The 15,994-nt window shown below is 35.4% G+C and overlaps 1 protein-coding gene across 2 annotated transcripts in view; it reads right to left on the bottom strand.

The window, feature by feature from the left end:
• Positions 1-15,994, bottom strand: part of LOC108134646 (transcription-associated protein 1) — a 325,375-nt gene that overhangs the window by 43,140 nt on the left and 266,241 nt on the right. For both annotated transcript variants that reach the window (XM_041710011.1, XM_041710010.1), the window contains exon 14: positions 4,844-4,963. In XM_041710011.1, coding sequence (XP_041565945.1) covers positions 4,844-4,963 — 120 coding nt within the window. The remainder of the gene's footprint in view (positions 1-4,843; positions 4,964-15,994) is intronic.

A 15,994-nucleotide genomic window follows, 5' to 3' on the forward strand; every position in this document is an offset into this window, starting at 1 on the left:
ATCCGTAGATTTTGTAAATGAGTATATTTCGCAAGGCCACATGTCGCCATTTCGCAAAGTAGATAGAAGCATGCCACATTATTATATCCCACATCACTGTGTTATGGAGCCACAGGGCCTCACAACTAAACTGCGTGTCGTTTTTGACGCATTAGCAAAAACAACTTCAGGCACATTGTTAAACGATATACTTCTCGTGGGACCAACTATCCAACAAAATGTAGTCACAACAGTTTTGTCTTTCCGGCTAAACAACAAGGCATTATCAGGAGACATCACAAAAATGTATAGACAATTTATTGTAGTTGAAAGGGACAGAAGGTTTCAACTAATACTTTTATGGCTACTACGGTTACATATGGCTTATCTACTGCTTCGTTTTTGGCTATTTGCAGCCAACGTTATACAAATATGATCTATTTCAATCACAGTTTCCAATCGGTACAGCCACAACACGGTCTGATCTGTACGTTGATGACTGGCTAGCCGGAGACGACAGATCGAGGAACTACAAACCAAGAAGACGCAGATCACTGCCTTACTGGAGAGTGCCGATCTTACAATGAAAAAATGTAGCAACTCGTTGAAATTATTTGAAGAACTCACTGCAACGCTAAGCAACCTAGACCCAACAATATCATTTTTCGGTTTGAGTTTTTACCTGATTTAAGAGCAACAAGACGATCAATACTTTCTACGATAGCAACGGTGTTTGATTCCCTGACTGATCAGACCAATTGTAATTCGATGTGAAATGTTTCTTGTGCTGAAACGGCTTGCTTGGGATTAACCTATTACCGACGACTTACAGTAACTCTTGAAAGAGCTTTTTATATATCTAAACGACTTGAAAAATCTGTCAATACCAATGTTTGTATGCACCTCTCCCCGATACAAGGGTCAAATTCACGGCTTCGCAGATGCGTCCGAAAGAGCATATGGCTGTTGCAACTATATCCGTATGCAAGATGAAGGAGAGATGTTGGTCAACATGTTGATCGCAAGGGCTAGAGCATCTTAGAATTATGTGCAGCGGTCTTGTTAAATAGAACATTTCGAAAATTTCAGCATAAATTAACACAATTTATTGATGGAATTTACTTCGCATTGGATGGGGTTGCACGCAACGCAGCTGAATTGCTTTGTTGCGGTACTTAAGCGTTCACTGCCCTCACCGATAGAAGTAACAAAGAACGCAATGGTTATATGCAACAACGAGGAACATCTTCATGATACATTCGCTCGCTTCGCATCATTTCCTACGTGTATCGAGTGTACAATGGCTTAGTATCCAGTCTCAAGTTGAAGGTAGATTAAGTGGTTCATATATCGGTATTCGTCTAACTCGAATCGTTTTGGAGTAGTTGCTCATATTCAACAATAGGCGTACAGCGATGAATTCGCTTTATTACGCAAATGAAGTTTGAAAAAGTAATTTTCAGTCTTCACGCAGGACCTAAGGTTTAAGTATCCTTAGTACGACAAAGTTTTGGATCGATTATGCAAAATAGTTAGCAAAGAAGGTCGTTTACGAATGCACTCACTGTTTTCCTTACAAAGCAAGGCTACTGCAGCAAGTTATGAGAAATATTCCTGCTTCGCCTTCGTGGCCATCGCCCACTTCTGGATACGTGTGTCGATTTTATTGGCGTAGTACAGATTACGAAGAAAATCGCCATACAAAATTGATGCTGCTGTCTTTGTGTGTTTCGCATCGGAAGCAATGCACATAGAAGTAGTATCTGATTTGTCTACTAATACAATTCTAGCATGCATTCAAAGATTCGTAGCTCGACGCATTTACTGCGACAACGCTACAAACATTACGGGAGGCGTAGCGAAACTCGAGAAATTCAAAAGGAAATAACTGAATCAAGACTCACTGCAAAATTGTTCGTGCTTAGTGCAGCAAAGGGATTTCAATTTTGTTTTATACCCAATAAGCCAAATCATTATTAGTAAACAATATGGCTGAGCAAACCACTGTATTCACTGAATTGGAGGCGATATTAAATTCAAGGCCAATCGCACCTATTTCAGATGACGTTGTCCAAGATCACTGGAACTTCATTGGTAGGTGATCATGCAAATATACGTTAACTCGACCGGTGGCAGCGCGTTTTTTTTTTTTAACATCAGTTTCTAAGACTTTCACTTATACTTTTTTAAATCCAAAATCATGTAAGGCAATCGGCTACAGAAAGTTAACGTTGGCAAACGGGTAGAAAAAAACGAAAATTTGTAGGGCGGTCAGTCGATGATCAGAACGCATCAAGCCTAGACAGTAATATCAACAGTCGTGTTTTTTTTATCTTTTACAATAGCGGGCATTATATTCCACGACCATTTCTTGGGAATTGTTGCTTTGAGATTGAGCTCAAACAATCTTTAAAAAATATAAATTTCGAAATATATGAGAACCCATTGAAGCTATGATGATTTTCATTTAACTTATTCGCTCGCTCCTATGACAGCTATATGATATCGTGTTCCGATTTTAATAAAAATAAAAGAATAATTCTGAATTACTTAATCATTCATATGTCCAAAAGAATTACAAACAATATTGAAAATATGAGAATTTACAATTGTTTTAATATTTTTTGTAATATTCCGATTGTTCCTATGGGAGCTAAATGATACAGTCGTCCAATTTTCATCAAATTTAAACCGTAATTCTAAAATAATAAATCATCACTAAATATTGAAGAACTATAAAAAATTAAAAACCAGCATAGTTATATTTTATTTCATTTTTTTCACCCGGATGTTCCTATGCGAGCTATATAATATAGTCCTCCGATCCGGCTCGTTCCGACTTATATACCTGCAATAGAAAGACAATTAGTTTGCGTAGAAACGGACGGACAGACGGAAATGTGTCCTTCACCGACACTTCTGAAAGAAATCAAAATACCCTTTGTCAGTGTTATCAATAAAGTGCAAGTCATAGACCACACCATAGACCAACCTGTTACTCAACTTGCTCATGAATTAGCTCAGTTTGAAATGAGCTGCATGATAATCCCGAGATCTCAACGTACACAGTCAGACAGTCAGACGGATATGGTTAGATTGACTGTATTGATCCTGATCAAGAATATTAGGTTGTCAAAAAAGTCTTGCGGTGTTTTTATTGAATTTTCAATTGTTCATAAAATTGGTTACAATAATGCGATTAGAGTCAAATATGCGCCGTTTTGTTCGATGACGCGTAATGCCTCTCTCATAGAAGCTCGCTTCCCTACTGGCAAAAAATCGGAGAGCCAATTTTCACAGGACTCTATTGTGGCCAACTTCAGACTACCAAGCGCGTTCGCCATGGACGGAAACAGGTAATCACTTGGTGCGAGATCCGGACTATACGGCGGATGCAAAAGAACCTCTCATCCGAGCTCCCGGAGCTGCTGGCGCGTGTGTGGCCTGGCGTTGTCCTGATGGAAGACCTCTGTTGATCAAAGAGGGCCTCTTCTGCATGAGTGCTGCCTTCAAGCGGTCCAGTTGTTGGCAGTACAGGTGCGAATTGAGCGTTTGGCCATAGGGGAGCAGCTCATAGTGGATTATTCCCTACCAATCCCACCAAACACACAGAAGAACCTCCCTGGCCGTCAATCCAGGCATGGCCACCGTCTGGGCCTCTTCATTGCTTTTCGACCACGACCGTTTGCGCCTTACGTTAACGTAAGTGACCCACTTTTCATCGCCAGTCACCATACGCTTCAAAAACGGGTCGATTTTGTTGCGATTTAGAAGCGATTCGCATGCGTCGATACGTGTGTGTGGCACCCATACATCGAGGTTCTTAGTGACTCCAAGCTTCTTCAAATGGTTTTATTGGCGGCTTGAGATGCATTTTGCCTTTATAGTAGAAGTACTGTAGAATATGCCGTATTTTCTCTTTATTTTGCTCCATGATTGCGACACTATAACTCACGAACGACTTAAAAGACTCAATCAAACACGTGTTAGCGCGTGAAATGACCTGATGCTACGAATAAAACAAGAACTACGCGCTTTCAGCACCTTAGCTAGTTGGTTGGTACCGCAAGACTTTTTTGACAACATAATATATACTTTATAAGGTCAACGCTTCCTTCTATCTGTTACAAGCTTTTCATAGAATACATCATATACACAACTTTTCGGAAAGTTTCATCCATATAGCTTGCGAAGAAACGGACGGACACAGCAAGATGGACTCCCCTAGTGATGCTGATCAGGAATATATATACTTCATAGGGTCTGAAAAGTATCCTTCACGGCGTTGCAAACTGCTCACAGAAATTATAATAATCTCTGCAAGAGCATATAAATGGGAGGCAAAACCTATGAAAATGTTTTCAATAAAACGCAAAAATTTTTATTAATCTAAATATATTATTTTTAAGAATATGTTATGGATTTTGAGGTAGACATAAGTACCTATTTTCCCAAGGCATTTTAAATGGCTAGCAGTTTTGTAAAATTACAAAATAATGTTTGTGTGTACATTTTTTGCATGCTTGTGCGCCTTTGTGCTATCGTTTGAGATACCAAACACCATTGTGAGTGAAATATTATCTAAGTTATTTAATGTTATGCGTCACATGCAATGTTCAACAATTTGGTAATTTATAATTGAATCAAAATCGCTGTCATTTTTATTTTATTCAGAAAATAAAATTTTAAACATTTTTTTTATTAAAGAGTTTATTTTATATTACCATCTTGCAATGTACGAAGTGTTTTAAATGCGACTAAAAAAGATTTCTAGGGGATCGAGATTTAATTTAGGGTTTAATCTTCGGTGGAAAAGTTCCAAAAAATGTGGCAGATATAGGCATATAAAAAACCTTTTACTCACCGAGCAAGAAATTTTCCCAGCTTGTTCCGCAGTTTTGTGCTTCTCTCGTTGCTCTATTTTTAAAGTCAAATATAAAGTCCGAATGGGAAAATAAACGGCTTGAGGATATAGGCGTCCAATCTAAATGAATTATACATTATATTAGAAATGTTGGTGATTAAACACAAATTTTTGTAGTATAATTTTTATATAATATTAAGTTTTCTATCATTTACCGCGCTAAAATTGAAAATTTTACACTGAGAAGATTGGGGAACGTAAATTAATAAGGTCGTAAATGAATAAGAATCACAGAAACAAAAAAAATTATGTTTCAAATACATAAGTGCTGGGCGTGCTTAGCGCGTAGTGTTATAGAGCTTGTTTAACTCGTTGTGGGGTCCAGTTTTCAAAAGATCCAAAACAGTTTTATTATGTTGTTAACTAAGCGTAAATCCGCCTCATACCCAGCATCGCTATCATTTGCAAACGGCAAACAGTGATGAGACAATTGCCGAACTTCTTGCGCAGTTAATCCAAACGACTAGTTCATCTACCTCCTGTCCTAATCAGTCTTATTCAGAAGGAATGTCGAAGTCTTACTTAATCTTTTGTCCGAGTGTGAGTGAAAGCTCCCTACTTCAAGATCCGCAAAGTGTAAAACCAGTCTACTCACCGGGTCCTGCGGGGTTCCTAGCTGTGTGCTTGGATACTGCGAAAAGACCCTGTCCAGACCACTTCACAAATAGATTACCCTAACCTTAGAAACTACTGAAATTCCACCTATTTGGAATCATTTCTTATTCCCCTTCACAAAAAGGGAAATAAATCAAATACTAGCAATTATAGAGGTATCTCCAAGTTGTCTGCTATCCCCAACTTTTCGAAAACGTTATTACCCCCCATTTGCAACATCTTTGTAGATCGATTATATGTCAGAGTGGATTTAAAACACGCTGATATACCACCTTTTGGAGCTAACACCGTTTGTTATAAATGGCTTTAGGAATAACAAGGATTTTAGCAAGGCATTTGACTCCGTAAATCATTCGCTTCTTGTACGGAAGTTAGATTTATTAGGGTTTTCAAACGATTTTCTTAGAAGGATTTCGAGTGGAGTGGTAGGACACAACAAGTCCTTTTTAAAAGCTCGGTCTCTAAGCTGATCCAAGTTACTTCAGGAGTTCCACAGGGAAACCTTGGCCCACTTCTTTAACATTATTTATTAACGATTTACCTTTAGTCTTGAGAAAGTCGCGCGTCCTTATGTACGAAGATGACGTTAAGTAATGCCTGCAATATTGCGATATTTTCCGCAGTTCAGACTTGTCAACGGATCTTGGCGCCATTCAAACATGGTGTTGTGAAAATCTTTTAAACTTAAAAGGCGCTAAATGCTGAATAATTTCATTCTATCGGGCCAATCCAGTGTGACACGTATACTTTGGGTGGTTGTAAGTTGATTAAAATTTGAATTGATGACCTTTTCGTCTATTTGGACCCAAAACTTAAGTTTTCTGAACATATTACATCCATGGTAAATAAAGCCAGAGGAGTGCATGGATTTATAAAAAGGTGGTCTAAGCAATTTGATGATATATATTTCACAAAGACTTCGTTTATTACTTTAGTTCGTCCAATTCTGGAGTATTGCTCTCCAGTTTAAAGTCCCCAATATAGAGTACATATAGACCGGAGAGTCTGTGCAAAATAATTTTTTACTATTTGCTCTACGGGGCGTTAACTGGGATGCAATTTTAATCTGACCATCTTACTCTAGTAGACTTCTTCTAATAAATTTACCATCTTTAGCTAATCGTAGAACGATGCTTTTTATTTTTTTTATGCGTAAACTTATTCAGTGGGATGTGGAAAGTAATGTACAACTGGGCCACCTATATTTCTCAGAGCCTAATTGTATCAATAGGAACTATATTCCTCTTATTTTGAAACATTGAAGATCAAAATATGATATGTATGAACCACTTAGAGTGTTATGTAATGACTATAATAACTGAGATTATTTCTACTACTGGCACTTTACAAATTTAAAAAACATTATTCTTATCTTACATAACACGTATCTTGTATAATTAGTTGCATTTCTAGTTTGGTATATATTTTTAATTAGTCTCTCCGTTCTTTTACTGGCCCTTTTCTTTCAACTCTCGCGATCTTGTTTTTACGCCCCGATGGGAAGAGGGCACAAGCTTCGCTTAATGTCGTAAGAGCTACTTGTTAGTTATAAAAAAAAAACCTAATAACAATTTTAGTTTACTATCGAATGTAAAATGTATTCAAAATAAAAAGAATGAGCAATTCAAAAAGTTACTGAAATGCGGTACTTGGAAAAAAAAAGGTTATATACAGACTCGATTTCAGTTTTTCCGTGCTCAACTGTACACTGAGAAAAAAAAAACCGTTCTAAACAGTCTTGATTTCAGAATTTCCGTGCTCAGTAGTAGATCGAGAGCGAAATTACCAAAATCAAGAAGTTTTTTCAGTTTAAGTATTCTCGATTTGAGAATAAGTCTTCCTGGCCAGAGGAGCTCAAACTAAGCAGAGAAACCGTCTAAATGCATTAGGAGATGAAAAAGATGACAAAAAAACTCTATGTATACGTGCCACATTAGTTATCTCAACATAACCTTTTGGACCTCGTCTCAATCTGCGAATCTTTACTGAACTGTAATAAACTAGACTTTTCTGGTCACTGGCGATTGAAAATGAATCACACATGAGCACATCAAGCGTAAAAGATCATGGTCGAAGCAAAGTGTGTCGCCTCAAACGGTGTCAAAGCCAGGATGAGATTATGGTGGGATATCAATAAAAAAAACTTGGTGCTGGTGTAACAAGTGAAGTTGGTGAGGAATGCTAACAATGATTTGACGAACATTGACAACAGGGTGATCAGTAACCGCTACGCGCTGAAGATCGTATTTCGATCAAACTCTCGAGAAAGCTACTTCGGGAGATTGAGGACAGCGAAGGTAGACGGACAAGATATATCCAATGATTTTCCCATACAGCTTACTAACCACACCGCCCAATTACGGTGAGCTAATTTCGACAAAAGGTGCCTCACAATTGGATGCTTCTTCCTCGTCCCTTGTCCTTTACACTAATTATGAACATAAAGAACAATTGACAATTTTTAGTGTGATGGTGACTTCTTTACGCTGGTTTCCCACGTGGGAAGCGAAAACAATAAGAACTCGAGAAATTTGGAAGTGTGTTGCGCGACGTTTATTATTACACTTTAAAATAGGAACTTACTTAAGTTAAATAAACTAAAGCGCTCCACAGCAAAGCGGAGACTTGGGGGGAGAGTTGGAGCGGGAGAGCGAAGGGACAGTGTATAGAGACATCTGGGGGAACTTCCGCTCTACACCGCCAGAAATTAAAATACGTCTCCTTGGCGTAGACGTATGGTTTTCACTAGAATTGGAATTATCCCCGCGGTGAAAATTGTTTTTTTAAAACTTTTTTTTTGTCTTTTTGTGCTGAATTGAATTTAAAAATCGGATGCTTTCTCGGCTGTGACATTTCGTGACAGCACCTCGATCGAGACTGTTCTGATTGATATATACAGCCAAAATTGGCTAACATCCTCTTGATTACATACTTTGCCAAATATGGCCGTCTCATTTGCACATCGCAGACCTCCGTTAGGCTTAACGCAACACTTCTACACAGAAACCCATATAAAGAAAGGAATGTGGAGGGAGGAATAAAAAGCAACGAGTGGCAATCATAACATTAGCTTTAATTCTAAGTAAACATGTAACTCTCAGTAAATCAGCTTTTCCTATTAATTCTTATGTTAATAACGTAAAACCACGAAAACAAAACTAAACATCCGACATATATATATATATATATTAATTTAGGAAATCGAAATTCGTAAGGATTTACGTTTACACTTAAATCTGTGGATGAATTTAAATTTTACGAACTAAATTAAATTTACGGATTTTGTTTATCAAAAAAATTCGATACACAAATATTGTAATATGGACTCAAAAAATTATGTATTTATTTATGGGAAACGAATTTGATGACCGTTTGGAATTAATCGGTAATTATTGGAAATTTATTTTCTTTATCGGAAAGCAAATTTTATTGTGAGACATTGAACCACCGTGCGATAATTTGTAGCACAGTACAGAGTGGTTGCGGATAATTAGAATATGTGATTATGGCTGGGGAATTGAAATTAAAATGCACAATTAAAGAAATAGTATTTGTTATATTGTTTAGCTTCAGGAAAGTTGGTTTTTAATGGGAAAATGTGAAGGAAAAATTAAAAAAAAACAAGAAAGAAAGCAAACTTCGGCAAGCCGAAGTTCATATACCCTTGCAGCTATTGCAAGAATTAAACATTTTTGAAAACATTAAAATTATGATTTACTTTCGTATATGTTTAAAAACATTGAAGCTATGATGATTTGCAGCTCAATTGTTTGATAGTTATTTTATATATTTTTATTATTTCTGAGGGAGCTATATGATATAGACGTCCGATTTTGATAAAATTTAAACCATAATTCTGAAATATTTAACCATTGCTATATGTCGAAGAACTACACAAAAAATTAAAAAACAGAAAAGTTATAATTTTTTTCATTTATTTTTCCGATTGTTCCTATGAGAGCTATATGATATAGTCGTCCGACTTTGATGAAATTTAAACCGTAAATCGGAAATATTTAACCATTACTAAATGTCGAAGAACTAAACAAAAAAAATAAAAAACAGAAAAGTTAAAATTTTTTTTCATTTATTTTTCCGATTGTTCCTATGGGAGCTATATTATATAGTCGTCCGACTTTGATGAAATTTAAACTGTAAATCGGAAATATGTAACTATTACTAAATGTCGAAGAACTAAACAAAAAATTGAAAAACAGCAAAGTTATAATATTTTTCATTTATTTTTCCGATTGTTCCTATGGGAGCTATATGCTATAGTCGTCCGATTTTGATGAAATTTAAACCGTAAATCGGAAATGTTTAACCATTACTAAATGTCGAAGAACTAAACAAAAAATTAAAAAACAGCAAAGTTATAATTTTTTTTCATTTATTTTTCCGATTGTTCCTATGGGAGCTATATGCTATAGTCGTCCGATCCGGCTCGTTCCGACTTATATACTACCTGCAATAGAAAGACAACTTTTGGGAAAGTTTCATGCAGATAGCTTTAAAACTGAGAGACTAGTTTGCATATAAACGGACGGACAGACGGACAGACGGACAGACTGACAGACGGACAGACGGACGGACAGACGGACAGACGGACATGGCTAGATCGACTCGCCTAGTGATGCTGATCAAGAATATATATACTTTATAGGGTCGGAGATGTCTCCTTCACTGCGTTGCAAACTTCTGACTGAAATTATAATACCCTCTGCAAGGGTATAAACAATTTTTGGGGAACAGTTAAATATCAATATATTTCACAGTGGCTGGGCGATAACTTTTGTGGAATTTAATAAAAATTTTAATATAATGGATTTAAAATAAATGTAGAAAGATATGAAAACTAATATTAAAATCCGGTTTGATTGTATCAAATGTTGGGGGGAAATAGGAACTCGAGAATTTTGCATGTGTATTGCGCGACGTGCGGGTGTATATTGTTAATTAGTATAATATTAAATAAGCTAAAGCGCTTCACAGCGGAGCGGTGACTTTGATATTGAAAATAGGAGCGGAGACTTGAGGAGAAGCGGTGATTTGAATGCACCTACTTAGCGTGCACAACAAGTAAAAATTGGGCAGACCTTTCAAAGCTACTGTATTTACCATTATGTAATTATCGTTAGAGAAAAGCATAACATAGAAAACATCTTACAATAGAATCAGACCCTAACACCAAAAATATATTTTCCCTGAAACTGAAGAACTACTACAACTTAACAATGAGTAATTATATAGAAGTTGCAATTGAGCTTATTATTTCGGTTTGGCAGTATAACAGCTGATTTTTAGAAGCAAGATTAACAAGAACACATTTCACAGCTAAGTTGGATTGATTAAATTAAAGCAATGCTAAGCTTTTGTGTCTTACAGCACAATTGCAGCACTCCGAGAAAGCCGATTTGCTCACTTGCTGACTGGTTCGCGTACATGCACTCCTTCGGGTGCTGGCACTTTCCTACTGTCATGCCCAAGCTTTCTGAACAGCTTATTACCGCTCAACTACAGCACCAATGCAGCTCAGCAATGTCCCCAACTTAGCATGTCTTTATGAAACGAAGGTCAACGACTACAAATCTTCTTAAATTTACCTCAGTCATCAGAAGCGCTTTAAAAATAACTATCAAACTGATGTTAATTGGGCAAACACGGGATGAAAGCTCACAGTATCACTGATTGTCACCCGTATTTCGTATTTCATTTGGTTTCGGAGAAATGGGGGTGAAAGTGCGAAAAAAAATGTAGTCTTATACTGGAGCTGTTGGGGCCGGTGCAGCAGTCTTACTTCTATTGAATGGTTGTATTCTGGCTTTATATACGCGAAAAACTTTTGCTATGCAACACGCTATTTTAGCGGGAAAACGGATAAAACAAAAGGTTGATTTCAGACGCCCACAACTTCCAAACGACTAAGGCTACGGTTACGTGCTATATCGTTTAAAGAGTATTTTAAACGGCTGTGTACGTTTCCATCATATATTTTCTTCAAGTAAAATACATAATAACGGAATAACGGAACATTTGAGCGATTTTTTGAAAACGCCAGTATAGAATTCTTTTTATTTTCGAGTCTTAAGAATAAGAGTTTTAGATATTGAAGCTGTTGGGGGGCTGGTGGTGCAAAAAGTCTGTCTATGGCATGGTTGTAATTGGGCCTTAAATACGTATACAACGACACTTCATCATCTCAATCCGATACTTCGTTCACAAAATTTTCAATAAACATGATTTAGAGGGCATTTTTGAATTGAAACTTTTGTCCTTTTGTTGTTTCGTTTGTACGTATCAAAAGAGATGTTTTAGGATGCGGAAACCAATTTTACAATAATAAGCAGCTCGAGCCGAAAAACTTTTGTTGTGCTACTTTTTGATATTTTGATGGTTAAATATTTCAGAATTACGGTTTAAGTTTAATCAAAATCGGACGACTATAGCTTAAAGCTCCCATGGAAACAATAAAAATAATAAAAAAAATTTTTTTTTTATTTAAATTTTATTATTTTGTATATTATTTTTAGAAATTCTTTATGATTAATTAATAATTTGACAGTTCAGAATTACGCTTTTAATTTTATTAAAATCGAAAAACGATATCAAATAGCTGCCATAGGAACAATCAAATAAGCTTTAAATAGCTTCAATGTAAACATACACGCGTCAATCATAATTTTAATGTTTTCAAGAATATTTAATTTTTGCAATAGCTGCAAGGGTATATGAACTTCGGCTTGCCGAAGTTTGCTTCCTTTCTTGTTTTGACATATATTCTTCAAGTAGAATAATTGCGGAATTATAGCCAAAATTCGGTTTTTATTTGAAAACGCCATTATAGATATTTTTATTTTCGAGTTCTTATAGCTTTTGAGATAACGCAACTAATGGTTTATAACACATTTTCTCGATTTCAGATCTTTTTAATTAGCATTTTATGCTTATTTGAATAAGCAAAACTCTATGCAAGCCAATTCGATTAAAAATAATTGGTATTAGAGCATTTTGTAATGGAAGCATGATCAATGGTGTAATAGACAAAAATAAGTTTTTCAGAACTGTGTTCTTCGGTTTTTTCAATGTCTGCGTAAAATATGGTGTCCAAGTAAAATACAAATTAAATAAATCTTTTTTCTTAAATTAATTTTTAAAAGGTAAAAACAACTAACCTAATTTTACCGACAACTATATTTTAATGAAGAAAAAGTTCATATACATTGGAAAATTTTTAAAATAGTTTACAAATTCAAAATGTTAAAAATTGTAAGGAAAACATTTTTAAAATTTAACTTTTATAATTAAAACAATTTTTATTAATCTGTTACATTAATTTCGAGCACTAGGACTTTTAAAGTATTTCTGTGTACTCAGAAATAAGAAATATCTAACTATTGTAAACAGTGAACTGCTTTGTAGATTTAATAAAGTTTCGTAATCGGTACAGAGCTGCACAATAAAATCATCTTTGTTACATTTCAGTCTCAATTCGGCGTGCCGATTACAAAACTAATTGAATAAAAATAAAGTAATTTTTTTTGGTAAAATAAATAATAATCGTCACAAAATCTGATATCAGAAGTTTTTGAAATTGAAGGTGCAATCATCACGTTATATTAAGCTCGTCAAGGGGAGTTTTGGATTGATTTTAACCAATCAATCTGTTTTTCGAAATAACTGTGACCGTATTGAATTCATTTCGACAGCACGTTTTTAACACTTCAGAATCCCAAATTTGGTTGGATGGTTTCGAGTATGCCGAATCATAATTCTGTTTTAGCTGCAAATGCTAAGGATACTACTGATCATTCAGAAGATGACAAACTTGCTGCAGTAGTTAAGCGATTTTGGGAACTAAAGGACTTCACTTCAGCAAAGCCAAAGCAGGAAAACTGCATTAAGCTTGGGAATGGTCAATATATGTTGTTCACTTTTGGATTCGAATTTTTAGTTGAATCCGACTAGCTTGCTCATCGTCGCACAGTGGACGGGCCTGTATGAAGAAGGCGACCAAAAATACTTCCATTAGAGATATCAGCTTTAAATTTTTTCTGCAGCTAAATAATTTCATATTAATGCTATATTTATACTATTGGCACGTATATAAGCTTTATTTACGCGTCAATTTAAAATATCAAATTAAAGCAGAAGACGCGTCGTTTAAAAAGTTTGGATGCTAAACTAGATAGACACACCGCCCTAAAAACTCAGTACTCGGCATTTCTACAGGAGTACATCAACTTAGGGTATATGGTATATGAAACTACAGTGCATATCACAATTATAAGACATCTGCAAAATGCTTATTGAAATCCTGAAAAATTGTAGATTCCTTAAACTAGAGGCTTACCAAAAATTTATGACGAAAGTAAATGCAGTGCTTGTCCATAACGTACCGTTACTTTTTATACCCTTGCAGAAGGTATTATAGTTTCAGTCAGAAGTTTGAAACGCAGTGAAGGAGACATCTCCGACCCTATGAAGTATATATATTCTTGATCAGCATCACTAGGAGAGTCGATCTAGCCATGTCCGTCTATCCGTCTGTCCGTCTGTCCGTTCGTTTCTACGCAAACTAGTCTCTCAGTTTTAAAGCTATCTGCATGAAACTTTCCCAAAAGTTGTCTTTCTATTGCAGGTAGTATATAAGTCGGATCGAGCCGGATCGGACGACTATATCATATAGCTCCCATAGGAACAATCGGAAAAAAAAATTTTAAAAAATTATAACTTTGGTGTTTTTTAATTTTTTTGTTAGTTGTTCGACATATACCTTTGGATAAAGGTTTTAGAATTACAGTTTAAATTTCATCAAATTCAGACGACTATATCATATAGCTCCCAAAGAAATAATAAAAATATATAAACTAACTATCTAATAATTGAACTGGAAATCATCATAGGTTCAATGTTTTTAAACATATACGCAAGTAAATTATAATTTTAATGTTTTCAAAAATGTTTAGTTATTGCAATAGCTGCAAGGGTATATGAACTTCGGCTTGCCGAAGTTTGCTTTCTTTCTTGTTATTTTTGGCCGTTACATTTCCAACCAAGATAACGAAATTATCCTAGTTTCTGCCTTTACATAATTATAAGACACATTGCAAAAAGTGAAGTTGCCGTAACAGTGTCAATTTTTTTTTTCTTAAAATTCAATTGTAATTAAAATTTAATACTTTTTGCATAAAATACAACGCTCTATGCTCTTGACAGACCAATAAAAGGGTCAATTCTGGCCTATTCTCTGCTCGGCTTGAATGTGAGCCAAATATCTAGAAATATTGGTAGAAGTCGAACCGTTACAACAAATTTTCTCTAGAATCCAGATAATTATGGTAAAAAACGAAGCACTGGTCGAAAACCAATACTTTCTGACTGCGAAAAAAGGCGTATATTACATAAAGCCAGTAATTCTAACGCGTTGTGCTCCCAGCTAGCTGCTCTCAGCCGTCGAAAAGTCAATCAAATGGCTGTCTGAAGGACTCTAAAAATCTCGGGACATATTGTCAGAGGTATTTAAAAACAAATACCTCAAATTACTAAGCGTCATAAAATGGCTCGCACTAGTTTTGCTAGACGCAATTTAGATACTAACTGGGACTTAGTAAATTCAATTTAACATATATCTTTAAAATTACCCTTAACATTTTTTTTCATAAAAGGAAATTTTTTTGGATAAAAAACAATTTAATCTCGATGGACCAGATGGATTTAGACATTATTGGCGAGATTTGAGGAAGGAGCCCCTTAATTTTTCAAGGAGAAAGGCGGATCAGTCATAGTTTGGGGCGCTTTTAATAAGCTTGAAACTCTTAATTTACACTTCACAAGCTCCAGGATGGACAGCAGTGAGTACATTCGGGTCTTGAACAATAGCCTGCTCCCATATTTGATGCAGAACAATGCCCGAATCCAAACGAGCCGTCCAACCACACAGTTTTCGCGAGATTGTTCTGTCGAAGTTATGGACTGGACAGCGTGCTCTCGGGATCTAAACCCTATAGAAATCATTTGGGGAGTACTAGCAAGGCGAGTTTATAAAGATAATGCCAAGTATGGGCGCGTTCAGAACCTTAAAACAGTTATTTTGTCTGAATGGAGCCAACTTGAGCCAAGTTTATTTGAAAGTTTATTCAATGAAAAAACGAATTTTTGATGTTGGTATTTGTCAAGGTTCTGCCTGCCATAAACTATTAAAATGTTGTTTTCTTATAGTATATATATTTTTATATTTATAGTTTCTTATTTCCTACATCATAACCAAAAAAAACCAAAAGTGTCTTACAATTATGATAAGGTAAAAAATAAATTTTTTTTCATTTCTGTTAAACAAAATGTATAAACGGTAAAATAATAAACTAAAACCAACTAAAACACATGTCTAATTTATCTTTTAACAATTTCAGACTAGTTTTCCGCCATTTGGTTTGATATTATATAAAATATCTAAGAAAATCGAACTGTCTTATAATA

Source organism: Drosophila elegans, unplaced genomic scaffold, assembly GCF_018152505.1.
Source record: "Drosophila elegans isolate 14027-0461.03 unplaced genomic scaffold, ASM1815250v1 contig_684, whole genome shotgun sequence".
Lineage (NCBI taxonomy): Eukaryota > Metazoa > Arthropoda > Insecta > Diptera > Drosophilidae > Drosophila > Drosophila elegans.